The sequence below is a fragment of the Salmo salar genome, chromosome 19 (assembly GCF_965601325.2).
Source record: "Salmo salar chromosome 19, fSalSal1, whole genome shotgun sequence".
NCBI classification, from domain to species: domain Eukaryota; kingdom Metazoa; phylum Chordata; class Actinopteri; order Salmoniformes; family Salmonidae; genus Salmo; species Salmo salar.
Window position 1 is genome coordinate 36,766,052 of NC_138309.1, and position 27,751 is coordinate 36,793,802.

The 27,751-nt window shown below is 44.8% G+C and overlaps 1 protein-coding gene across 3 annotated transcripts in view; it reads left to right on the forward strand.

Annotated features, from left to right (window-relative positions):
* The window catches only part of lyst (lysosomal trafficking regulator), a 215,517-nt gene that overhangs the window by 16,366 nt on the left and 171,400 nt on the right, over positions 1-27,751 (forward strand). For all 3 annotated transcript variants that reach the window (XM_045702248.2, XM_045702249.2, XM_045702250.2), the window contains 2 exons: positions 7,087-7,181; positions 20,482-20,680. In XM_045702248.2, coding sequence (XP_045558204.1) covers positions 7,087-7,181; positions 20,482-20,680 — 294 coding nt within the window. The remainder of the gene's footprint in view (positions 1-7,086; positions 7,182-20,481; positions 20,681-27,751) is intronic.

A 27,751-nucleotide genomic window follows, 5' to 3' on the forward strand; every position in this document is an offset into this window, starting at 1 on the left:
TCTCTGTCTCTCTCTCTGTCTCTCTCTCTGTCTGGCCTGTTGTATCTCTGTCTGGCCTGTTGTATCTCTGTCTGGCCTGTTGTATCTCTGTCTGGCCTGTTGTATCTCTGTCTGGCCTGTTGTATCTCTGTCTGGCCTGTTGTATCTCTGTCTGGCCTGTTGTATCTCTCTACATCACTCTCTCTGTCTGTCTGGCCTGTTGTATCTCTGTCTGCAAACCTGACTGGTCAGTGTCAAGAAGATTTGTTCTGAGGTAGATAACGAGAGCGTTGGTCAGAGACGGCACACTCAGTTGTTTTGGTAAGAAAATAAAGAGATACCAGTGTTTCATTTTCAGAGGAGTCGAGTGTTGGTTTCTTGAGGAGGGGAGCAACTCAGGCCATGTTGAAGTCAGAGGGGAAGCAGCCAGTGGTCAGGGATGAGTTGATGAGGGAAGTGAGGAATGGGAGAAGGTCTCCAGAGATGGCCTGGAAAAGGGAGGCAGGTTTAGGGCAGAGCGGGTGGCCTGACTTCACTAATCACACCATTTCATCTGGAGAGAGTTGGGGTGAAAGAGAGGTCAAGGCGTCACATTCTGTGTCAGTGGTACTAGTGGATTTAATAGGTTGTATTGATCAGAGACCTGGAGAGGGGTTGCCATGACATTAGAAGATGAACAGCCTCTAGCAAAGATGAGGTCAAGTGTATTGCCTGCTTTGTGAGTTGGAGGAGACTAAGAAAAGGGTGAGTCGAGGAGGAGGAGGTGGGAGGAGGTAGTGGAGGAGGTGGGAGGGGGGAGGAGGTGGGAGGAGGTGGGAGGAGGTGGAAGGAGGTGGTGGTGGAAGGAGGTGGGAGGAGGTGGTGGTGGGAGGAGGTGGTGGTGGGAGGGCGAAGGAGGTGGTGGGAGGGCGAAGGAGGTGGTGGGAGGAGGGGGAAGGAGGTGGTGGGAGGAGGGGGAAGGAGGTGGTGGTGGGAGGGGGGAGGTGGTGGTGGGAGGGGGAAGGAGGTGGTGGAAGGTGGAAGGAGGAGGTGGAGGAAGGAGGAGGAGGAGGTGGAAGAAATGAATCAAATCATTGTGAAGCAGAATTCACCAAGCGTTGGGTTGTTCACCCACTAATAGGGAACGTGAGCTGGGTTTAGACCGTCGTGAGACAGGTTAGTTTAACTTCAGCTATCTTCCTTGATTGTTACCTTAAAGTCAATTCTCATTAAAATGCCACCATACTGATAATCTAAAAGAAACTACGTCAGGAGGTTGAAGTCATCCTAGTACAGAGAGGGGTGAGCCATGGTCAGGAAATTGGCTTATCAAGGTGCCAAGCTCATTGAGGAACTCTTTAGTAAGGGCACCTGGTGGGCTAGATGACAACAATGTTCAGCTTGAGTGGACAAGTGACAGTGATGATATTGACAGCATGGAATTCAACTGAGGAGATGGACAGGTGAGTCAGGGAGAAAATAATCTCAATTTAGGTGAAATGAGCAGCCTTGTGAATTCAGGTATTCAATTTGTCATTTAACTTTTTTTTAATATAATGCAATCGTATATTAATTTTCTAATGGTATCGGGTATTTTGTTTTACAGTTTTGTGTTAAAATAATATTTCTGGGGTCTTATCTTTACAACATGTAAAGTTTTCATGAGCTGAGATATAAGATCCCAGAAATGATCCATTTGCACAAAAAGCTTATTTATCTAAAATGTTGTGCCCAAATTTGTTTACATCTCCGGTAGTAAGGATTTCTCCTTTGCCAAGATAATCCATCCACCAGACAAGTGGGCCATATCAATTAGTTGATTAAATAGCATGATCATTAGACAGGTGCACCTTATGCTGAGGACAATGTGCAGTTTTGTCACACGACACAATGATACAGATGTCTCAACTTTTGAGGGGGTGTGCAATTGGCATGCTGACTGCAGGAATTTCCACCAGAGCTGTTGCCAGAGAATATAATGTTAATTTCTCTACCATAAGCCGCCTCCAACGTCGTTTTAGAGGATTTGGCAGAACCTCCAACTGGCCTCACAACCACAGACCACGTGGAACCACGCCAGCCCAGGACCTCCACATCTGGCTTCTTCACCTGCGGGATCGTCTGAGACCAGTCACCCAGACAGCTGATTAAACGGAGGAGTCTTTCTGTCTGTAATAAAGCCCTTTTGTGGGGAAAAACTCATTTGGATTGGCTGGGCCTGGCTCCCAAGTGGGTGGACCTATTCCCTCCCAGGCCCACCCATGGCTGTGCCCTTTGCCCAGTCATGTGAAATCCATAGATTAGGGCCTAATGAATTTATTTCAATTGACTGATTTTTCTTACATGAACTGTAAAATTGTTGAAATTGTTGCATGTTTTTGTTCAGTATATGAATACGTTAACATAAATGGGTGGAACGGTTTCAATCACCGAAAACTTGCTCTGTCTAGGCCTACCTGCACTCACCTGTGTTGTCTAGACTGCCTCCTTAATTACTGTTGTCATGTTCTGTTGCATAATTTAACAAGTGTGTCAATAGCAGGAAACCCTCAGATAAAAAATCAACAGCTTGGCTCTAGATTACACCTCTATACATACGTTACATTGTTTGTGAGATCAGACATAATATCACTATAATGCCTGTGTTCATTTTTGGAAGTTGCTATCATTTCAGGGCATCTAATTTGTAAACATTTCAATAATCTTAAATTGTTACTTTTTTCAATTCGACAAATGAACACCCATCAAAATAAAGTTGTGTTATGTTCTGGCACGTGCTCTCTAGCCAACAGAGACAGTGTGGGTAGGCTACCTACAGTTCCTTCAGGTAGTATTCACACCCCTTAACTTATTCTACATTTTGTTGGTTTGTCTGAATTCAAAATGGATTAAATATTTTAAAAAATCTCACCCATCTTTACCCAATACCCCATAATGACAAAGCTAAAACATATTTATAGAAATTTTAGCCAATTTATTGTAAATGAAATGATGAAATATCTCACACCTCTGAGTCAATACTTTGTGGAAGCATATTTGGCTGCTGTTACAGCTGTGAGTCTTTCTGGGTAAATCTAAGAGCTTTCCACACCTGGATTGTGCAAAATTTGCCCTTTAAAAAAATATATATTTTAAAAACTCTTCAAGCTCTGTCAAATTGGTGGTTAATCATTTTCATGTCCTGCTATAGATTTTCAAGCAGATTTAAGTCACAACTGTAACTCTGCCACTCAGGAACATTCACTGTCTTCTTGGTAAGCAACACCAGTGTAGATTTGGCCTTGTGTTGTAGGTTATTGTCCTGCTGAAATGTGAATTCATCTCCCAGTGTCTGGTGAAAAGCAGACTGAACCAGGTTTTCTTCTGTGCTTAACTCCATTCCATTTCTTTGTTATCCTGAAAAACTCCCCAGTCCTAATGATTACAAGCATACTAATAACATGATGCAGACACCGCTATGCTGATGAGTGGTATTCAGTAATGTGTTGTATTGGATTTGCCCCAAACATAACACCTTGTATTCAGAACAAAAAGTTAATTTCTTTGTCACATTTTCAACAGTTTTACTTTAGTGTCTTGTTGCAAACAGGAAGCATGTTTTGGAATATTTATTTTCAGTACAGGCTTTCTTTTTTTCACTCTGTCATTTAGGTTAGTATTGTGGAGTAACTACAATGTTGTTGATCCATCCTCAGTTCTATCACAGCCATTAAACTCTGAAACTGTTACAAAGTCACCAATGGCCTCATGGTGAAATCCCTGAGCAGTTTCCTCTTCAGCAGCTTAGTTTGGAAGGACCCTTGTATCTTTGTAGTGACTGTGTTTGATTTGATTTGTGTATTGATACACCATCCAAAGTGTAATTAATAACTTCACCATGCTCAAAGGGATATATGCAGTTTAAAAAAAATAAAAAAATTAATCTACCAATAGGTGCTCTTCTTTGCGAGACATTGGAAAACCTCCCTGGTCTTTTGTGGTTGAATCTGTGTTTTTGAAATTCACTGCTCGACTGAGGGACCTTATAATTATCTGTATGTGTGGGGTACGGAGATGAGGTAGGTAGTCATTTTAAAAATCATGTTAAACACTATTTTTGCTAACATAGTGAGTCCATGCATGTTATTATGTGACTTTTACTCCTGTATTTATGTGGGCTTACCATAACAAAGGGCTTTAATACTTATTGACATTTCAACTGTCCATTTTTATATTCATTTGTAAACATTTCTAAAACATAATTCCCCCCCCCCCCGACACTGGTTAGTCTGGCTCTTGAAGTGTGTGCTCCTGTAGTGTGTGCTATTGTTTTGATGTTGGGCCCCACAGATCTTAGCTCTTCTTTCCTGATGTTTAATTGCCAATTTGAAAGGCGTTTTTCATTTGATCAAAGGGATAATTGAATCAGGGATAACACCCTCAATGAGAGACCGCATGACCCTGCTTCCCAGGTCAGGATCTAACAGGGAATGGCTAAACCCGGCTAAAACACAGTTAGCACTCTTACTGTAAAACTTAGTTAACTGCACTGTACTGTAAGGCTAGCCTAGTTACTGTAAAACACAGTTAACACCACAGTAACTGAAGTTAGTTTCTGTAAGACCCAGTACTGTTAAGACAAAGGCCTCTGATGGGTGAAGAAGTCTTGAGGTTTTTGTTGACCTCTGAATGTTGTAATACACAGAGGAAGGATGTTGAGTCACTACATCATGCTGTGAACTGTCAAACAAAACAGTTGGCCCTGCTCTGCTGTGTGGACCTGACAACCCATTCACTCCCTCTATCCCCATGTCTGGCAGAGCAGGGCTATCACCACGACTAAGGTAGTCACATGAATAATGTAGCAGAGCTAGACAGGAGGTAGTGATGCTGCTAAAGTCAGGTGGCTTGTCTTTCTCCGCTCTTCCTGGTTTGGAAAGTCCCACCTGTCATATGCTGAATGTCAGGCTCTGGTGTTGTGCTGCTACAGGACACAGTATCTATCCATCTCTGCTACATCTGACTTAATGAGCTCCCTAGTGGATACGGTGAGACATGGTGACCTAATGATCTCCCTAGTGGACATGGTGAGACATGGCGACTTAATGAGCTGCCTAGTGGATACGGTGAGACATGGGGACCTAATGAGCTCCCTAGTGGATACGGTGAGACATGGTGACTTAATGAGCTCCTTAGTCGACATGGTGACTTAATGAGCTAGCTAGTGAACATGGTGACTTAATAAGCTCCCTAGTGAACATGGAGACATGGTGACTTAATGAGCTAGCTAGTGGGCATGGTGAGACATGGTGACTTAATGAGCTCCCTAGTGGACATGGTGACCTAATGAGCTAGCTAGTGGACATGGTGAGACATGGTGACTTAATGAGCTAGCTAGTGAATATGGTGACCTAATGAGCGAGCTAGCTAGTGAATATGGGGACCTAATGAGCTTGCTAGTGAACATGGTGACCTAATGAGCTAGCTAGTGGCCACGGTGAGACATGGTGACTTAATGATCTCCCTAGTGAACACGGTGAGACATGGTGACTTAATGAGCTCCCTAGTGGACATGGTGACTTAATGAGCTAGCTAGTGAACATGGTGACCTAATGAGCTAGCTAGTGAACACGGTGAGACCTGGTGACTTAATGAGCTAGCTAGTGGACATGGTGACCTAATGAACTAGCTAGTGAACATGGTGAGACATGGTGACTTAATGAGCTAGCTAGTAAACATGGTGAGATGTGGTGACTTAATGAGCTAGCTAGTGGACATGGTGACTTAATGACCTAGTTAGTGAACATGGTGACTTAATGAGCTAGCTAGTGGATACGGTGACTTAATGAGCTCCCTAGTGAACATGGTGAGACATGGTGACTTAATGAGCTAGCTAGTGAACATGGTGAGACATGGTGACCTAATGAGCTAGCTAGTGAACATGGTGACCTAATGAGCTAGCTAGTGAACACGGTGAGGCATGGTGACTTAATGAATTAGCTAGTGAACACGGTGAGACATGGTGACTTAATGAGCTAGCTAGTGAACACGGTGAGACATGGTGACTTATTGAGCTAGTTAGTGAACATGGTGAGACATGGTGACTTAATGAGCTAGCTAGTGGATACGGTGACCTAGTGAGCACCCTAGTGAACATGGTGAAACATGGTGACTTAATGAGCTAGCTAGTGAACATGGTGACTTAATGAGCTAGCTAGTGAACACGGTGAGACATGGAGACTTAATGAGCTAGCTAGTGAACACGGTGAGACATGGTGACCTAATGAGCTAGCTAGTGAACACGGTGAGACATGGTGACTCAATGAGCTCGCTAGTGGATTCGGTGAGACATGGTGACTTAATGAGCTAGCTAGTTAACACGGTGTGACATGGTGACTTAATGAGCTAGCTAGTGGACATGGTGACCTAATGAGCTAGCTAGTGGATATGGTGAGACATGGTGACTTAATGAGCTAGCTAGTGGATATGGTGAGACATGGTGACCTAATGAGCTAGCTAGTGGACACGGTGAGACATGGTGACTTAATGAGCTAGGTAACCCTGTATCCTAACTCTGCGAGGTACCCCTGTATCCTAACTCTGCGAGGTACCCCTGTATCCTAACTCTGCGAGGTACCCCTGTATCCTAACTCTGCGAGGTACCCCTGTATCCTAACTCTGCGAGGTACCCCTGTATCCTAACTCTGCGAGGTACCCCTGTATCCTAACTCTGCGAGGTACCCCTGTATCCTAACTCTGCGAGGTACCCCTGTATCCTAACTCTGCGAGGTACCCCTGTATCCTAACTCTGCGAGGTACCCCTGTATCCTAACTCTGCGAGGTACCCCTGTATCCTAACTCTGCGAGGTACCCCTGTATCCTAACTCTGCGAGGTACCCCTGTATCCTAACTCTGCGAGGTACCCCTGTATCCTAACTCTGCGAGGTACCCCTGTATCCTAACTCTGCGAGGTACCCCTGTATCCTAACTCCGCGAGGTCTCTAAGATCCCCTCGTACCTTCAACACTTATGGTTGGACATTTTAAATTGGGAGATACCAGAAACACAGGAACAGCAATTAGGAACTCTCTATTTTGTTCTTTGACCTCAGTGTGTATATCTTCTCCCCTCTCTTCTCTCCCCTCTCAGGTCAGTCTTCAGTGCCTGGAGAGTTTCCTGTGTCTTTTCCACTGTGTCCGCCACCTCCACAGCAGCCATGGCAACAAGGATGCTCTGAAGTTCTGGTAAGGTCTTTCTGAACCTCCTCACTCAGATGAAAGGCCTATGATCCGAGAGCTGGCTGACACCCCGCCAGAGGGTGTTAGATGTTTTATTAAGGCTTTGTTCAAACAATTGGTACGTCCCTTTTAGAAAAGCTGCAGAATAGACAGGTTTTAGATGCGTTTCTCTCCAGTTAGCTGAACTGCTGGGCAGGCAAAGGGCTACAGTAAAGGAAATTAGCTGATCTACTGCAGGACTATAGTTGGTGTGACTAATGTGTAGGCTACTGAAATGGTTTAAAACACACTTTTTTTTTTTTGGATGGTCTGCAATTTTGAAAATGCCTATTTCTCAAAGCTAATGCGACCCCTGAAGACAAGGCTGATGGATATTTGTCTAACCACCCTGTTACACAACATGTTTGTCTGTAACCACCCTGTTACACAACATGTTTGTCTGTAACCACCCTGTTACACAACAGAAGTCTGGATGTTTGCCTGTAACCACCCTGTTACACAACATGTTTGTCTGTAACCACCCTGTTACACAACAGAAGTCTGATGGCTGTTTTTTCATAGTCTGGTCTTAGAATAGACTACTACTAAGGAGCCTATATAAGTTGTGTAACCTTTTTTATTTAACTAGGCAAGTCAGTTAAGAGAGAATTCTTATTTACAATGACGGCCTCCCCCGGGCAAACCCGGACGACGCTGGGCCGATTGTGTGCCACCCTATGGGACTCCCAATCACGGCCGGTTGTGATACAGCCTAAAATCGAACCAGGGTCTGTAGTGACGCCTCTTGCACTGAAATGCAGTGCCTTTGACCGCTGTGATACAGCCTGGAATTGAACCAGGGTCTGTAGTGACGCCTCTAGTACTGAGATGTAGTGCCTTAGACCGCTGTGATACAGCCTGGAACCGAACCAGGGTCTGTAGTGACGCCTCTAGTACTGAGATGCAGTGCCTTAGACCGCTGTGACGCAGCCTGGAACCGAACCAGGGTCTGTAGTGCCGCCTCTAGCACTGAGATGTAGTGCCTTAGACCGCTGTGATACAACCTGGAACCGAACCAGGGTCTGTAGTGACGCCTCCAGCACTGAGATGCAGTGCCTCAGACCGCTGCACCACTCGGGGAACCCACAAGTTACACATCCATGACATATCTGTTTTTATACATGTATTCAGTGTAGGTTATTCCAATCAGATCGGCTTGTCACTTCCCATGATAACATTAGACTAGGATCAGATGAGCGGAGTTACAGAAGACAGAGACTGTACCTAACAGTATCTATGTTATAGACATGGTACCTTCCTCTGTTTAACTTTCTAACACTCCTAATCAACTAAGGTTTATGTGCTTGATTTGTTTTGTAGATATTATCTGCAATTTTGATTTTATTTTCTGTAAAATTTTCTTTGGCAGGAATTCTATAAATGATCCTGTCCAGTGTTTCCACCCTAGCCTCTTCTTTATTTGGTTTATTTGGTCTTTAACTGTAGAATCTCGTGTTAACATATCTCTCATCCTTCATTATGAGCCAGTCAGCCGATCAATGCTTGAGACTTTCAATGTAATTAACATGGGAGTTCAGCTTGTTGGGTGATAATTAGTGGAAGCCACTCCGTAACATCTGGTTTGAATAATACATTGAGTCTGAATGTGTCCCGCTAATGAGTCTCATTGACACTGATGTGTCCCAAATGGCACCCTATTCCCTATAAAAAGTAGAGCGCCTTATAGGGAAAATGGTGCCGTTTGGTACACTGCCACCATATAGGGGAAATGGTGCCGTTTGGTACACTGCCACTATATCGGGTAAATGGGGCCGTTTGGTACACTGCCACTGACAGCCCTGTTATGCCAGTTTGACCAACAGGTGCAAAAGTGGACATTTTTTATAATATTATTTTACGTTACCTTTTTGATTACTACCAAAACATTCACTTCATTTTAATTCTGCAGTATACTTGTTTAAAGTATTACCAACATAACTTCAATAAGGAGGCTCTTGCCCTAAAGTAAGTGTTTTCTAAAAGTGACTCTTATCTGAGAGAGTGACTAACCATCTTGACTGTGGTAGTTTAGTTTGACACAGTTAATACTCTATCTCAAATGAAATACAATTTTATTTTATTTGTCACATGCGCCAAATACAACAGGTGTAGACCGTACCGTGAAATGCTTGCTTGGCCACGCAATTGTGGGTGAACAGGGAGTACAGGAGGAGAATGAGCACGTACCCCTGAGGGGCCCCCGTGTTGAGGATCAGTGTGGCAGATGTGTTGCTGCCTACCCTCACCACCTGGGGGCGGCCCGTCAGGAAGTCCAGGATCCAGTTGCAGAGGGAGGTGTTTAGTCCCAGGGTCCTTAGCTTAGTGATGAGTTTTGAGGGCACTATGGTGTTGAACGCTGAGTTGTAGTCAATGAACAGCATTCTCACATAGGTGTTCCTTTTGTCCAGGTGGGAAAGGGCAGTGTGTGTGTGATGTGAGATTGATAGATAACACACACACACACACACACACACACACACACACACACACACACGCGTGGACTGGCGTAAATGTGTATTGGAAGGCTCCGTAGCCTAGTGGTTAGAGCGTTGGGGTGGCAGGTAACCGAAAGGTTGCTGGATCGAATCCCCGAGCTGACAAGTTACAAAATCTGTCATTCTGCCCCTGAACAAGGCAGTTAACCCGCTGTTCCCCGGTAGGCTGTCATTGTAAATAAGAATTAGTTCTTAACTGACTTGCCTAGTTAAAGGTTAAATAAGGTAGAGGCTAGTGTTGTGTAGTAACATATGAAGCGGTGTGTAACTCTATGGTGGCAGAAAGAGGATTTGTTGTGAGGAAGTGAGAAGTGTCACCTCAAGGTGTGTTGGGGAACTGAAGTGTTTTTAGCTGGACCTGTTTCAAGAAATCCTCTCTCAATATCAGGCTCTCTTTCCCTAATCATTTTCCTGCGTTATATTTGCATCCAGTTGTCAAATAGCTTCATTTCCTTTTCAAGAACGTATATTGTAAGTAATAACTTTAACAACGTATGTTGTAATAATCTGAATGAATGTAATGTGAGAATGCTGTGTGTCTGTGGTAGGGACCTCCATCATCCTGGGTGGTAGAGACCTCCTCCATCATCCTGGGTGGTAGAGACCTCCTCCATCATCCTGGGTGGTTGAGACCTCCTCCATCATCCTGGGTGGTATACTGTGGGGTGGAGACCACCATCATCCTGGGCCACATATTCAGGACCAGACTGGTTAATGACAAGGCTAGCTTTAGTCTCTCTCTCTTTAGCTTCTCTTTCCAGTAATCCACTCGGTGCCATTGGGCTAGTGTTGAGGCCCGGGGGGGGGGGGGGGGGTCTAGTGTTGATACAGTACGTGGTCCAGGGCTAAAACTAGAATTTTGGAGGGTCCAGACTGGTTGAAGACGAGGCTAGAAATCCGTCCAGAAGTGACACCATATTCCCTATAGTGCAGTACACTACCAGGGATTTTTCTTCCATTGAAATCCTTGGGAAATCCTTAGAAACACCTGAAGCCATATTTGGGGACGCTTAAGTCCAAACCGTGTGTAAAAAAAAATATATATATATTAATGCTTTCTGTATAAACTTAAATGACTAAAACCAGATGTAGAAAAAATACACTGAACCAAAATAGAAACGCAACATTCAACATTTTACTGAGTTCTTAGGGCTAGTCGACAGCTTCCGGTGAAATTGGAGGGCGCGCAATCCAAATAAATAATCATAAAAATTATGGATATTAAACATCCACATCAAAATATTTTTCAACCAGCACAGGCTTTGTGAAATCACAAATAGAGATTTAAATATTCACTTACTTCTTGAAAATCTTCCTCTGATTTGCAATCCAAAGGGTTATTTAAACATTTCTACACACTTGAAAGTGTTTTCTATCCAATGGTACCAATTATATGCATATCCTGGCTTCTGGGCCTGAGTAACAGGCAGTTTACTTTGGGCACGTCAGTCAGACAGGAAGTGGAGAAAAATAGACCCTAGCCTGAAGTTTAAGGAAATCAGTCAGTTGAAATAATGGTATGCATAACCCCACCTCCACCAGGGGGCACTCTGTTCCTGCCTGCCTGCCTGCCCATACCATAACCCCACCTCCACCAGGGAGCACTCTGTTCCTGCCTGCCTGCCCATACCATAACCCCACCTCCACCAGGGAGCACTCTGTTCCTGCCTGCTCATACCATAACCCCACCTCCACCAGGGAGCACTCTGTTCCTGCCTGCCTGCCTGCCTGCCCATACCATAACCCCACCTCCACCAGGGAGCACTCTGTTCCTGCCTGCCTGCCTGCCTGCCCATACCATAACCCCACCTCCACCAGGGAGCACTCTGTTCCTGCCTGCCCATACCATAACCCCACCCCCACCAGGGAAAACTCTGTTCCTGCCTGCCCATACCATAACCCCACCTCCACCAGGGAGCACTCTGTTCCTGCCTGCCCATACCATAACCCCACTATTTTTTTTTTTATTGTTGTTTTTTAAACCAGGCAAGTCAGTTAAGAACAAATTCCTATTTACAATGATGGCCTACCGGGGAACAGTGGGTTAACTGCCTTGTTCAGGGGCAGAACGACAGATTTTTACCTTGTCAGCTCAGGGATTCGATCTAGCAACCTTTCTGTTACTGACCCTGTTCAGTAATTTTAAAATAATATAATCTGAGAACTAACGATCACCAAAATAAAAACTTACCGGGTGAATAAAAAAAGTGAATGATTTTAGCAGTATTGATTTAGTTATTATGTTTGAGCAAAAGAACACATCATTAACCGGGGCAGATTGCCTGGAATACAGGAAATTAGATTTAAAACTGCAACATTTTCTATCAGCTGTGCAGACGAGAGGATGTGAGGGGAGCTGGAGGGGAGTGAGGAGCGCGGCTGGAGGGGAGCGTGCGGCTGGAGGGGAGTGAGGAGCGGAGTGAGGAGCGGAGCTGGAGGGGAGTGAGGAGCTGGGCATGGCTGGAGCGGAGTGAGGAGCGGAGCTGGAGGGGAGTGAGGAGCTGGGCATGGCTGGAGGGGAGCGGAGCTAGAGGGGAGCGAGGAGCTCGGCGGGGCTGAAGGGGAGCGGGGCTGGAGGACAGTGAGGAGTTGGGCGAGGCTGGAGGGAAGTGGAGCTGGAGGGGAGAGAGGGGAGGGAGTGGGGCTGGAGGGGAGCGTGGAGCTGGAGGGGAGGGGAGCGCGGAGCTGGAGGGGAGTGGAGCTGGCTGGGAGTGGAGCGGGGGGAGGTGAGGTAGTGGGGCTGAAGGGGAGCGTGGAGGGGAGTAGCGGAGGGAGGGGAGCTGGAGGGGAGGGAGGAGCGGAGCTGGAGGTGGGAAATAAAGGAAGGGAGCTGAGTTCTCTTTCGCTCTGGTGCTGCTCAACCACAAGCTCTGACCATGCTCATGTCCTTCATCACTGTTCTTTTAATTAGGCCTTTTCTGTTGGATTTATTTAGCCTGCCCCACCAATAATGTGCAGAGTTGTTGACATGAGTCCACCAAGAAGTAGGTCCCAGCCTGTGTAATTGATGGCAAGAAAATGAATGATCCCATTGCACCAGAGACCGTTTCTAATCAGGCTATTGGACAAACAGAAGTAGAGTCAGAGTCTGGAACAGAATTAAAGGCAGAAGTAGAGTCTGGGACAGGGTTGAAGACGGAATCAGAGTCTGGGACAGGGTTGAAGACGGAATCAGAGTCTGGGACAGGGTTGAAGACGGAATCAGAGTCTGGGACAGGGTTGAAGACGGAATCAGAGTCTGGGACAGGGTTGAAGACGGAATCAGAGTCTGGGACAGGGTTGAAGACGGAATCAGAGTCTGGGACAGGGTTGAAGACGGAATCAGAGTCTGGGACAGGGTTGAGGACGGAATCAGAGTCTGGGACAGGGTTAGTTATGTAAAATGTGAGCGACAGTTACAACTGAATTATCTGATCATCAAAACAGAGATGCGAACAAAAAAAATGGCTGAATCTTTTTGGTGAACGTCAGGAACCAAATTGCATCGGTGAAAGAGCCGTTCATTTGGCTCCCTGATTTACAGACTGCTCATACTGGTTTTGAGCTCAAAACAACGATTATCTGCAGTTCAGCTGTAAAATAATTCTCTAAAGAATCCTCACTGCAGAAAGAGTAAATAGTGACCAGAGTCCGATCTGGTCTGTTTTTCAGGCGTTTCACCATCTGACGTCATGGTAACCAAACGCTTGGCTCGCTGAAAAGACTCTGAATGTCCATCACCATTTCTGACTGCTCAACTCCGCTCACAACCTCTGGTGCTAATTGGCCAACCGCGCCCCCTGTCGCGCCCCCTGTCGCGCCCCCTGTCGCGCCCCCTGCCATGCCCACCACCTACGCCCATTTTTTGATCCAGGAAAAAAACGGACTACTTTTGACCCAAAGTAGTGCACTTAGGATGTAGACAATAGAATAGGGTGCAATTTGGGACACAAGCCTCAGTCATACATTCCGGCTGGTTGATAACAAAGCTTAGCGTTTTTACTTTCTACTTTGGTTTAGAGGACGAAGACATGAACACAACACAGGTTTCTAAATGTCTAGCTGTTTTGCTGCTCTTAAGATTTTTACCTCCAAGGCTGTGGATATTTACGGATTTTAGGATGAGAGGGTTCAAAGCCCTTAATCTTGAACTCAGGAGATGTGATGATGCCGTTTCTATTTTCAGTTCATTTGTTCTTCAGTTTGGGATGCGGTGGTCTAGTGGGATTTTATGTGTCAACAACTCTAAACACATAATACACACCGAATTGTAGATGTTTATTTTGTGAGAAACCTATTTGAGAACATGTGAAGAACAGAGCTGTCATGTCACTTTACTGTAAGGAAATTACACAGTTCAGCTGGCATACTGTGTTACCTACTCTCTTTCTGTCTCTCTCTACTGTCTGTCTCCGCAGTCTGTCTCTGTCTGTCTCTCTACTGTCTCTGTCTCTCTCTCTACTGTCTCTGCAGTATGTCTCTCTCTCTACTGTCTCTGCAGTATGTCTCCCTCTCTACTGTCTCTGCAGTATGTCTCTCTCTCTCTACTGGCTCTGCAGTCTCTCTCTCTCTACTGTCTCTGCAGTATCTAACTATCTAACTGCAGTGTCCAATTTACAGTGGCTATTACAACAAATAAATACCATGCTATTGTTTGAGGATAATGCGCAACAGCAAAACACTCATCACAGCAACTGATTTGATACATTCACCTCTGAAGGTAAATAATGTACAGTTGAAGTCGGAAGTTTACATACACCATAGCTAAATACATTTAAACTCAGTTTTTCACAATTCCTGACATTTAATCCGAGTAAAAGGTCCCTGTCTTAGGTCAGTTAGGATCACCACTTTATTTTAAGAATGTGAAATGTCAGAATAAAAGTAGAGAGTGATTTATTTCAGCTTTTATTTCTTTCATCACATTCCCAGTGGGTCAGAAGTTTACATACACTCAATTAGTATTTGGTAGCATTGCCTTTAAATTGTTTAACTTGGGTCAAACGTTTCGGGTAGCCTTCCATAAGCTTCCCACAATAAATTGGGTGAATTTTGGCCCACTCCTCCTGACAGAGCTGGTGTAACTGAGTCAGGTTTGTAGGCCTCCTTGCTCGCACACACTTTTTCAGTTCTGCCCACAAATCTTCTATAGGATTGAGGTCAGGGCTTTGTGATGGCCACTCCAATACCTTGACTTCGTTGTCCTTAAGCCATTTTGCCACAACTTTGGAAGTATGCTTGGGGTCATTGTCCATTTGGAAGACCCATTTGCGACCAAGCTTTAACTTCTTGACTGATGTCTTGAGATGTTGCTTTAATATATCCACATCATTTTCCGTCCTCATGATGCCATCTATTTTGTGAAGTGCACCAGTCCCTCCTGCAGCAACGCACCCCCACAACATGATGCTGTCACCCCCGTGCTTCACGGTTGGGATAGTGTTCTTCGGCTTGCAAGCCTCCCCCTTTTTCCTCCAAACATAACGATGGTCAATATGGCCAAACAGTTCTATTTTTGTTTCATCAGACCAGAGGACATTTCTCCAAAAAGTACGATTTTTGTCCCCATGTGCAGTTGCAAACCGTAGTCTGGCTTTTTTATGACGGTTTTGGAGTGGCTTCTTCTTTGCTGAGCGGACTTTCAGGCTATGCCGATATAGGACTCGTTTTACTGTGGATATAGATACTTTTGTACCTGTTTCCTCCAGCATCTTCAAGGTCCTTTGCTGTTGTTCTGGGATTGATTTGCACTTTTCACACAAGTACGTTCATCTCTAGGAGACAGAGCGGTATGACGGCTGCGTGGTCCCATGGTGTTTATACTTGCGTATTATTGTTTGTACAGATGAACGTGGTACCTTCAGGCGTTTGGAAATTGCTCCCAAGGATGAACCAGACTTGTGGAGGTCTACAATTTTTGTCTGAGGTCTTGGCTGATTTCTTTTGATTTTCCCATGATGTCAAGCAAAGAGGCACTGAGTTTGAAGGTAGGCCTTGAAATACATCCACAGGTACACCTCCAATTGACTCAAATTATGTCAATTAGCCTATCAGAAGCTTCTAAAGCCATGACATCATTTTCTGGAATTTTCCAAGCTGTTTAAAGGCACAGTCAACTTAGTGTATGTAAACTTCTGACCCACTGGAATTGTGATACAGTGAATAATAAGTGAAATAATCTGTCTGTAAACAATTGTTGGAAGAAATACTTGTGTCATGCACAAAATAGCTGTCCTAACCGACTTGCCAAAACTATATTTTGTTAACAAGAAATTTGTGGAGTGGTTGAAAAACTAGTTTTAATGACTCCAACCTAAAATGTATGTAAACTTCCGACTTCAACTGTACTTTCAGTAATCTTGCTCTGATTTGTCATCCTGAGGGTCCCAGAGAGAAAGTTTTGTTTGAAATTCAAATGTAGGAACTGGGTTCTGCTTTCTCTGGCTCCACCCCATGTAATCTGATTGAAATATGTCTTTATTATGGTCACATACCCCAGTATCTCTACTTGCACATTCATCTTCTGCACATCTACCATTCCAGTGTTTAATTGCTATATTGTAATTACTTCGCCACCATGGCCTATTTATTGCCTTTACTTACCTCATTTGCTCTCACTGTATATAGACTTTTTGTTTTCTTTTGTTCTACTGTATTATTGACTATGTTTATTTATTCCATGTGTAACTCTGTGTTGTTGTATATGTCGCACTGCTTTGGTTTATCTTGGCCAGGTCGCAGTTGTAAATGAGAACTTGTTCTCAACTAGCCTACCTGGTTAAATAAAGGTGAGATAAAAATATACTTGGCAGGAGGTTGGGAAGTGCAGCTCAGTTTCCACCTCACTCGACCTCAACGCAATTTAGATAGTTTAGGATGAGTTGGACCGCAGAGTGAAGGAAAAGCAGCCAACAAGTGCTCAGTATATGTGGGAACTCCTTTGACAGTTGGAAAAGCATTCCAGGTGAAGCTGGTTGAGAGAATTCCAAGAGTGTGCAAAGCTGTAAACAAGGCAAAGGGTGGCTACTTTGAAGAATCTAAAATCGCAATTTGTTTGCTTTTAACACTTTGTTTGGTTACTACATGATTCCATATGTATTATTTCATAGTTTTGATGTCTTCACTATTATTCTACAATGTAGAAAATAGTAAAAATAAAGAAAAACCCTTGAATGAGTAGGTGTATCCAAACTTTTGACTGGTACTGTAGTTGTAAACTGAGTGGGACCAGTAACTTCCTGACTGATGTCCTCTCTACATATGAATGTAAACTGAGTGGGACCAGTAACAGTAACTTCCTGACTCATGTCCTCTCTGTCTGTAGTTCTGATATGAGTGGGGCCAGTAACAGGATGTTCTGATATGAGTGGGACCAGTAACAGGATGTTCTGATATGAGTGGGACCAGTAACAGGATGTTCTCTCTGTCTATAGTTCTGATATGAGTGGGACCAGTAACAGGATGTTCTGATATGAGTGGGACCAGTAACAGGATGTTCTCTCTGTCTATAGTTCTGATATGAGCGGGACCAGTAACAAGATGTTCTCTCTGTCTATAGTTCTGATATGAGTGGGACCAGTAACATGATGTTCTCTCTGTCTATAGTTCTGATATGAGTGGGACCAGTAACAGGATGTTCTGACATGAGTGGGACCAGTAACATGATGTTCTCTCTGTCTATAGTTCTGATATGAGTGGGACCAGTAACAGGATGTTCTGACATGAGTGGGACCAGTAACATGATGTTCTCTCTGTCTATAGTTCTGATATGAGTGGGACCAGTAACAGGATGTTCTGATATGAGTGGGACCAGTAACAGGATGTTCTCTCTGTCTATAGTTCTGATATGAGTGGGACCAGTAACAGGATGTTCTGACATGAGTGGGACCAGTAACAGGATTTTCTCTCTGTCTATAGTTCTGATATGAGTGGGACCAGTAACAGGATGTTCTCTCTGTCTATAGTTCTGATATGAGTGGGACCAGTAACAGGATGTTCTGACATGAGTGGGACCAGTAACAGGATTTTCTCTCTGTCTATAGTTCTGATATGAGTGGGACCAGTAACAGGATGTTCTCTTTGTCTATAGTTCTGATATGAGTGGGACCAGTAACAGGATGTTCTGATATGAGTGGGACCAGTAACAGGATGTTCTCTCTGTCTATAGTTCTGATATGAGTGGGACCTGTAACAGGATGTTCTGACATGAGTGGGACCAGTAACAGGATGTTCTCTCTGTCTATAGTTCTGATATGAGTGGGACCAGTAACAGAATGTTCTCTCTCTCTATAGTTCTGATATGAGCGGGACCAGTAACAGGATATTCTCTCTGTCTATAGTTCTGATATGAGTGGGACCAGTAACAGGATGTTCTCTCTGTCTATAGTTCTGATATGAGTGGGACCAGTAACAGGATGTTCTCTCTGTCTATAGTTCTGATATGAGTGGGACCAGTAACAGAATGTTCTCTCTCTCTATAGTTCTGATATGAGCGGGACCAGTAACATGATGTTCTCTCTGTCTATAGTTCTGATATGAGTGGGACCAGTAACAGAATGTTCTCTCTCTCTATAGTTCTGATATGAGTGGGACCAGTAACATGATGTTCTCTCTGTCTATAGTTCTGATATGAGTGGGACCAGTAACATGATGTTCTCTCTGTCTATAGTTCTGATATGAGCGGGACCAGTAACAGAATGTTCTCTCTCTCTATAGTTCTGATATGAGCGGGACCAGTAACAGGATGTTCTCTCTCTCTATAGTTCTGATATGAGTGGGACCAGTAACAGGATGTTCTCTCTGTCTATAGTTCTGATATGAGTGGGACCAGTAACATGATGTTCTCTCTGTCTATAGTTCTGATATGAGTGGGACCAGTAACAGGATATTCTCTCTGTCTATAGTTCTGATATGAGTGGGACCAGTAACAGGATGTTCTCTCTGTCTATAGTTCTGATATGAGTGGGACCAGTAACAGAATGTTCTCTCTCTCTATAGTTCTGATATGAGTGGGACCAGTAACAGGATGTTCTCTCTGTCTATAGTTCTGATATGAGTGGGACCAGTAACAGGATGTTCTGACATGAGTGGGACCAGTAACAGGATGTTCTCTCTGTCTATAGTTCTGATATGAGCGGGACCAGTAACAGGATGTTCTGATATGAGTGGGATCAGTAACAGGATGTTCTCTCTGTCTATAGTTCTGATATGAGTGGGACCAGTAACAGGATGTTCTGATATGAGCGGGACCAGTAACAGGATGTTCTGATATGAGTGGGACCAGTAACAGGATGTTCTCTCTGTCTATAGTTCTGATATGAGTGGGACCAGTAACAGGATGTTCTCTCTGTCTATAGTTCTGATATGAGTGGGACCAGTAACAGGATGTTCTCTCTGTCTATAGTTCTGATATGAGTGGGACCAGTAACAGGATGTTCTCTCTGTCTATAGTTCTGATATGAGTGGGACCAGTAACAGAATGTTCTCTCTCTCTATAGTTCTGATATGAGCGGGACCAGTAACAGGATGTTCTCTCTGTCTATAGTTCTGATATGAGTGGGACCTGTAACAGGATGTTCTGATATGAGTGGGATCAGTAACAGGATGTTCTCTCTGTCTATAGTTCTGATATGAGTGGGACCAGTAACAGGATGTTCTGATATGAGTGGGACCAGTAACAGGATGTTCTCTCTGTCTATAGTTCTGATATGAGTGGGACCAGTAACAGGATGTTCTGATATGAGTGGGACCAGTAACAGGATGTTCTGATATGAGTGGGACCAGTAACAGGATGTTCTGATATGAGCGGGACCAGTAACAGGATGTTCTGATATGAGTGGGACCAGTAACAGGATGTTCTCTCTGTCTATAGTTCTGATATGAGTGGGACCAGTAACAGAATGTTCTCTCTGTCTATAGTTCTGATATGAGTGGGACCAGTAACAGAATGTTCTCTCTGTCTATAGTTCTGATTTGAGTGGGACCAGTAACAGGATGTTCTCTCTGTCTATAGTTCTGATATGAGTGGGACCTGTAACAGGATGTTCTGATATGAGTGGGACCAGTAACAGGATGTTCGCTCTGTCTATAGTTCTGATATGAGTGGGACCAGTAACAGGATGTTCTCTCTGTCTATAGTTCTGATATGAGTGGGACCAGTAACAGGATGTTCTGATATGAGTGGGACCAGTAACAGGATGTTCGCTCTGTCTATAGTTCTGATATGAGTGGAACCAGTAACAGGATGTTCTGACATGAGTGGGACCAGTAACAGGATGTTCTCTCTGTCTATAGTTCTGATATGAGTGGGACCTGTAACAGGATGTTCTGATATGAGTGGGACCAGTAACAGGATGTTCTCTCTGTCTATAGTTCTGATATGAGTGGGACCAGTAACAGGATGTTCTGATATGAGTGGGACCAGTAACAGGATGTTCTCTCTGTCTATAGTTCTGATATGAGTGGGACCTGTAACAGGATGTTCTGATATGAGTGGGACCAGTAACAGGATGTTCGCTCTGTCTATAGTTCTGATATGAGTGGAACCAGTAACAGGATGTTCTGACATGAGTGGGACCAGTAACATGATGTTCTCTCTGTCTATAGTTCTGATATGAGTGGGACCAGTAACAGGATGTTCTCTCTGTCTATAGTTCTGATATGAGTGGGACCAGTAACAGGATGTTCTCTCTGTCTATAGTTCTGATATGAGCGGGACCAGTAACAGGATGTTCTCTCTGTCTATAGTTCTGATATGAGTGGGACCAGTAACAGGATGTTCTCTCTGTCTATAGTTCTGATATGAGCGGAGCCAGTAACACTCTGGCGAGGGAATTCCTCACCGATGTTCACCAGCTTTGCAGCGCCGTGGCTCAGAGGGCGGAGTCACGGGGAGAGGAGGACGAGGAGAGTCACATGGTTGCCCTGGGCGAATACCTGGTCAGAGGCAGGGGCTACTTGCTTCTCAGCGCCCTGGACTCCATCATCGACCAGGTGAGGTTCACCTGGCAGACGCACCTGTACACACACACTCAGCCTTAGTACACACATGCATTTAATGCTTCCAACCCCTCAGCTATTCTCCTGACACAGTGTTGCTTGTGACAGAATTGAGCGTACCACGTTATGACTGTGAATGTCCTACCGCGCTATGACTGTGAATGTCCTACCGCGCTATGACTGTGAATGTCCTACCGCGCTGTGACTGTGAATGTCCTACCGCGCTATGACTGTGAATGTCCTACCGCGCTGTGACTGTGAATGTCCTACCGCGCTATGACTGTGAATGTCCTACCGCGCTACGACTGTGAATGTACTACCGCGCTACGACTGTGAATGTACTACCGCGCTACGACTGTGAATGTACTACCGCGCTACGACTGTGAATGTCCTACCGCGCTATGACTGTGAATGTCCTACCGCGCTATGACTGTGAACGTCCTACCGCGCTGTGACTGTGAACCTCCTACCGCGCTATGACTGTGAATGTCCTACCGCGCTGTCGAGGGGAATGAGTAGGAATGCTCCACATTAGCAGGTATTGTTCCTGTTGTGACTGACTCCAGTTAGCTAGGGTCCTGACTGACCCAGTGTTGGATAGGGAGAGGTTCTGGAGGTGGAGAGAGGAGAGGTTCTGGAGGTGGAGAGAGGAGAGCTCTGCTAGGAGAGGTTCTAGAGGTGGAGAGAGGAGAGCTCTGCTAGGAGAGGTTCTGGAGGCGGAGAGAGGAGAGCTCTGCTAGGAGAGGTTCTAGAGGCGGAGAGAGGAGAGCTCTGCTAGGAGAGGTTCTGGAGGCGGAGAGAGGAGAGCTCTGCTTGGAGAGGTTCTGGAGGTGGAGAGAGGAGAGCTCTGCTAGGATAGGTTCTGGAGGTGGAGAGAGGAGTGCTCTGCTAGGAGAGGTTCTAGAGGCGGAGAGAGGAGAGCTCTGCCAGGGGAGGCATGCAACGCTGTGAACAAGGGTCCGGAAAAAAGAGGGAAGTGGAAGAAGAGAGGAGAGAGACTTGTGAATCATGTCTGTCAGAGGTGATGCCAGGAGGTGAGGCTGGCAGTAGCTCCGTCCGGTAGAGGGTATGAAATGATCTCCCTGCAGGGCTAGGGGTTAGTCAAATGGCACCCTATTCCTTATAAAGTGCACTTCTATTGACCAGTGCCCTATGGGACACCATAGTAGTATGTAGTGCACTATAAAGGGAATAGGCTGCCGTTTGCGATGCTGACATAGTGCACTATAAAGGGAATAGGCTGCCGTTTGGGATGCTGGCATAGCCTTGAGTATAATTTAATTCACAGTCATCCTACAAGGAGCTGTATAATGGAAGTATTTCGTAAAAGAATTGCAATTAATTCCCTGCCGAGCGTCTCTGAATCCATTTCCCCGCCTAGCATCTCTGATGTTCGTCAACTTCCTCTAACACTTAATTCCCCCTAACTCTGTCCAAATAAACAGAGATGGGGACTAACACCAGGCCTCTGGGCTGTAGAGTCTCAGTAAAGACCTTCACTAGAGATGGGGACTAACACTGGGCCTCTGGGCTGTAGAGTCTCAGTAAAGGCCACTAGAGATGGGGACTAACACCAGGCCTCTGGGCTGTAGAGTCTCAGTAAAGGCTTTCACTAGAGATGGGGACTAACACTGGGCCTCTGGGCTGTAGAGTCTCAGTAAAGGCCACTAGAGATGGGGACTAACACCAGGCCTCTGGGCTGTAGAGTCTCAGTAAAGGCCACTAGAGATGGGGACTAACACCAGGCCTCTGGGCTGTAGAGTCTCAGTAAAGACCTTCACTAGAGATGGGGACTAACACTGGGCCTCTGGGCTGTAGAGTCTCAGTAAAGGCCTTCACAAGAGATGGGGACTAACACCAGGCCTCTGGGCTGTAGAGTCTCCGTAAAGGCCTTCACTAGAGATGGGGACTAACACCGGGCCTCTGGGCTGTAGAGTCTCAGTAAAGGCCTTCACTAGAGATGGGGACTAACACCAGGCCTCTGGGCTGTAGAGTCTCAGTAAAGGCCACTAGAGATGGGGACTAACACCAGGCCTCTGGGCTGTAGAGTCTCAGTAAAGACCTTCACTAGAGATGCTCATTTAACCTCTATGGGCTAGGCGGGACGAATTCGTCCCACCTACGTAACAGCCACTTGAAGCCTGTGGCGCGATTTTCAAAACCTTAAAAATCCTATTACTTCAATTTCTCAAACATATGACTATTTTACAGCTATTTAAAGACAAGACTCTCGTTAATCTAACCACACTGTCCGATTTCAAAAAGGCTTTACAACGAAAGCAAAACATTAGATTATGTCAGCAGAGTACCAAGCCAGAAATAATCAGACACCCATTTTTCAAGCTAGCATATAATGTCACCAAAACCCAGAAGACAGCTAAATGCAGCACTCACCTTTGATGATCTTCATCAGATGACAACCCTAGGACATTATGTTATACAATACATGCATGTTTTGTTCAATCAAGTTCATATTTATATCAAAAACCAGCTTTTGACATTAGCATGTGACGTTCAGAACTAGCATACCCCCCGCAAACTTCCGGGGAATTCGCTAACATTTTACTAAATTACTCACGATAAACGTTCACAAAAAGCATAACAATTATTTTAAGAATTATAGATACAGACCTCCTCTATGCACTCGATATGTCCGATTTTAAAATAGCTTTTTGGTGAAAGCACATTTTGCAATATTCTAAGTACATAGCCCAGGCATCACGGGCTAGCTATTTAGACACCCGGCAAGTTTAGCACTCACCATAATCATATTTACTATTATAAAAGTTTGATTACCTTTTGTTGTCTTCGTCAGAATGCACTCCCAGGACTGCTACTTCAATAACAAATGTTGGTTTGGTCCAAAATAATCCATCGTTATATCCGAATAGCGGCGTTTTGTTCGTGCGTTCCGGACACTATCCGAAATGGTAAAGAAGGGTCGCGCGCATGGCGCAATTCGTGACAAAAAAAATCTAAATATTCCATTACCGTACTTCGAAGCATGTCAACCGCTGTTTAAAATCAATTTTTACGCAATTTTTCTCGTAGAAAAGCGATAATATTCCGACAGGGAATCTCCTTTTCGGCAAACAGAGGAAAAAATCACAAAGGCGGGGGCGGTCGGGTCACGCGCCTAAGCCCAGAGTCCCTTGATCGGCCACTTGAGAAAGGCAATAATGTGTTTCAGCCTGGGGCTGGGATGACGACATTCTGTTTTTTCCCGGGCTCTGAGCGCCTATGGACGACGTAGGAAGTGTCACGTTAGAGCAGAGATCCTTAGTAAAAGATAGAGATGGAAAAGAGTTCAAGAAATGGTCAGACAGGCCACTTCCTGTAAAGGAATCTCTCAGGTTTTGACCTGCCATTTGAGTTCTGTTATACTCACAGACACCATTCAAACAGTTTTAGAAACTTTAGGGTGTTTTCTATCCATATGTAATAAGGATATGCATATTCTAGTTACTGGGTAGGAGTGGTAACCAGATTAAATCGGGTATGTTTTTTATCCAGCCGTGTCAATACTGCCCCCTAGCCCTAACAGGTTATTAAGGGGTTTATTCATAGAGCTGTGTTGTCACCAGCCAACCAATGCCAGTTGTTTTGTTTCATTCCAGCTTACGTTTGGGACAGTCACAGGCCTCAATACAGCTGTGATTTGGGACAGTTACAGGCCTCAATACAGCTGTGGCTTGGGACAGTCACAGGCCTCAATACAGATGTGGCTTGGGACAGTCACAGGCCTCAATACAGATGTGGCTTGGGACAGTCACAGGCCTCAATACAGATGTGGCTTGGGACAGTCACAGGTCTCAATACAGATGTGGCTTGGGACAGTCACAGGCCTCAATACAGATGTGGCTTGGGACAGTCACAGGCCTCAGTGTCTTGTGTACACAGTGTCACTGTATAACTGTCTGATTACAACTTTACCATTGTTGCTGCTGTTAATACTCCCATCATCTCCCTATCTCCCCGAGGTTAGGCAAATGTACTGTTTGAGTAATACTTCAGTATGCGGAACACACGAGGATGAACACGAGGAGGGTTCTTGTGTTTTAGCCATTCCAGAGAAAGGCCAGCATCAGACAGATTGAAAGGATGTCTAGTGAAATATACTGAACAACAAAATAAACACAACATGTAAAGTGTTGGTCCCATGTTTCATGATCTGAAATGAAAGATCCCAGAAATGTTCCATATGCAAAAAAAGCTTATTTCTCTAAAATGTGGTGCAGAAATTTGTTTTCGTCTCTGTTAGTGAGAATTACTCCTTTGCCAAGATAATCCGTATGGAACATTTCAGGAATCTTTTATTTCAGCTCATGAAACATGGGACCAGCACTCTACCATAAGCCGTCTCCAACGTCGTTTTAGAGGATTTGGCAGAACGTCCAACCGGTCTCACAACCACAGACCACGTGTAACCACGCCAGCCCAGGACCTCCACATCCGGCTTCTTCACCTGAGGGATCGTCTGAGACCAGCCACCCAGACAGCTGATTAAACTATGGGTTTGCACAACCGAAGAATTTCTGCACAAACTGTCAGAAACCGTCGCAGGGAAGCTCATCTGCGTGCTCGTCGTCCTCACCAGGGTCTAACCAGTGACTTTGATGGCCACAGGCATGCTGGAGAAGTGTGCTCTTCACGGATGATTCCCGGTTTCAACTGTACCAGGCAGATGGCAGACAGCATGTATGGCGTTGTGTGGGCGAGCGGTTTGCTGATGTCAACGTTGTGAACAGAGTGGCCCCGTGATGGTGGGGTTATGGTATGGGGCAGGCATAAGCTACGTACAACGAACACAATTGCATTTTATCGATGGCAATTTGAATGCACATTGATACAGGGACGAGATCCTGAGGCCCGTTGCCGTGCCATTCATCCTCCGCCATCACCTCATGTTTCAGCATGATAATGCACGACCCCATGTCGCAAGGATCTGTGCACAACTCCTGGAAGCTGAAAATGTCCCAGTTCTTCCATGGCCTGCATACTCACCAGACATGTCACCCGTTGAGCATATTTGGGATGCTCTGGATCGACATTTACGACAGTGTGTTCCATTTCCTGCCAGTATCCAGCAACTCTGCACAGCCATTGAAGAGGAGTGGGACAACATTCCACAGGCCACAATCAACAGTCTGATCAACTCTATGCGAAGGAGATGTTGTGCTGCATGAGGCAAATGGTGGTCACACCAGATACTGACTGGTTCTCTGATCCACATACTTTTTATTTTTATTTTTATTTTTTTATTTTTTAAGATCTCTGTTACCAACAGATGCATGTCTGTATTCCCAGTCATGTCTGTACCCCTCAGCCCTTTGTCTCTGTCTCTGTATCGATCTGTTACTGATCAGGGAGACAGTTCGTCTTTGTATCGATCTGTTACTGATCAGGGAGACAGCTCGTCTCTGTATCGATCTGTTACTGATCAGGGAGACAGCTCGTCTCTGTCTCTACTAGCCTTCTGGATTCATGTGCTGCACAGAGCTTTGCTTGCATCCTAAATTGAACCCTATTCCCTACATAGTGCACTACTTTAGACCAGAGCCCTATGGCACCCTATTCCCTACATAGTGCACTGTTTTAGCCCAGAGCCCTCATAGGGGGGACGTACACTTAGTCTTATTTGGCTTTAATTCAGATGTTAAGGCACTGCATTTTTTCTCCCTGATGAGGAATGCTCTGGTCGTGGACTGCAGTGGGTCACAGAGGAGTAGAGAAGATATTTAGGGGAAGGCTATCACACACACACCACATATCCCAAGCCTTCACAGTACATAGTCACACAGGACACTGTCACATACGGTGGTGTCATGTCATTGGCTATGCCGGATTAAGTGATAAGACATGCTATTCTATAAAATCATTTCTCTGTCTTGTCTTTGGCATCATTAAAGCAGAAGACATGTTTATCAAATAACTCTATTATTACGCAATTAAACTGATTAATCGTGTAACTGTAATTAACTAGGAAGTCGGGGCACCAAGGAAAATATTCAGATTACAAAGTTATAATTTTCCTAATATAACTTTCAGATATTTTAATATCTGATCAATTAATCTTCGAATTAATGACGTGTTATTTACCTCACGCCAGTCTCATTCCAAACGTCGTAAATTGTTGGTTATCTGCACGAACCCAGTCTTCACTATGAGTGATCCATACATTAATTGTCTTAAAATCATTTATTTACTAACTAAGTAATTCACAGAAATGCATAACAAACAGTAGCTCTGGTTACAAGGAAATCATAGGGGAATGTGCCCTAGTGGGCTAAACCGGCATGGCGGCTTGTTAGACAAAAGGGGAGTGGGGTCAGCTGAGAAGGCACTACAGAGTTGAAAATTATAACAATTGAAATGCTAACCCTTTGCACATGAACGCTCACTCATTCGGGAACAATTGCAATCAATATATATATTTACGCTCAGTGTGTTATCGGGATCTCTGTTGAAAAGTTTGTTTCTGTTGGAGAGTCTGTCCGCCCTCTCTCTCTCTGTCGTGGTTAAAATGGGTAGTTCAGAGTGACATTCATTCATGTCGTTATAGAATAGATGTTTCAGCGGTTGTCGGTCTTCGCGTTCAATGATACCGAATTCCTAGCTGCAGACTAGTAATTAATATCAAAGACTTGTTCTTATTCTGTTGGTATCGATAGTCTAAGAGTTAAACCACGTGGTATGGTTAAAAGTTCAGCAAGAGGAATGCATGGTCAAACCTTGGCCCTCTCGTTATCGAGGTAAGCTGGTCTCCAACCTTTAGCCATCTCGTAATTGAGGTAAGCTCGGTCTGGTGATAGAAAACCTTGGTGGGTGTTTTATTTGGAAGAGCAGAAAAGGGCCTGTCCCATCACGCCAAACCATAACTGTGCTCATGGCGGTCCTCTGATTTAGTTAAGACTCCAAAGGGAATTGGAGTTTCCTTCATTAACCTGTTAGGGCTAGGGGGCAGTATTGACACGGCTGGATAAAAAAACATACCCGATTTAATCTGGTTACCACTCCTACCCAGTAACTAGAATATGCATATACTTATTACATATGGATAGAAAA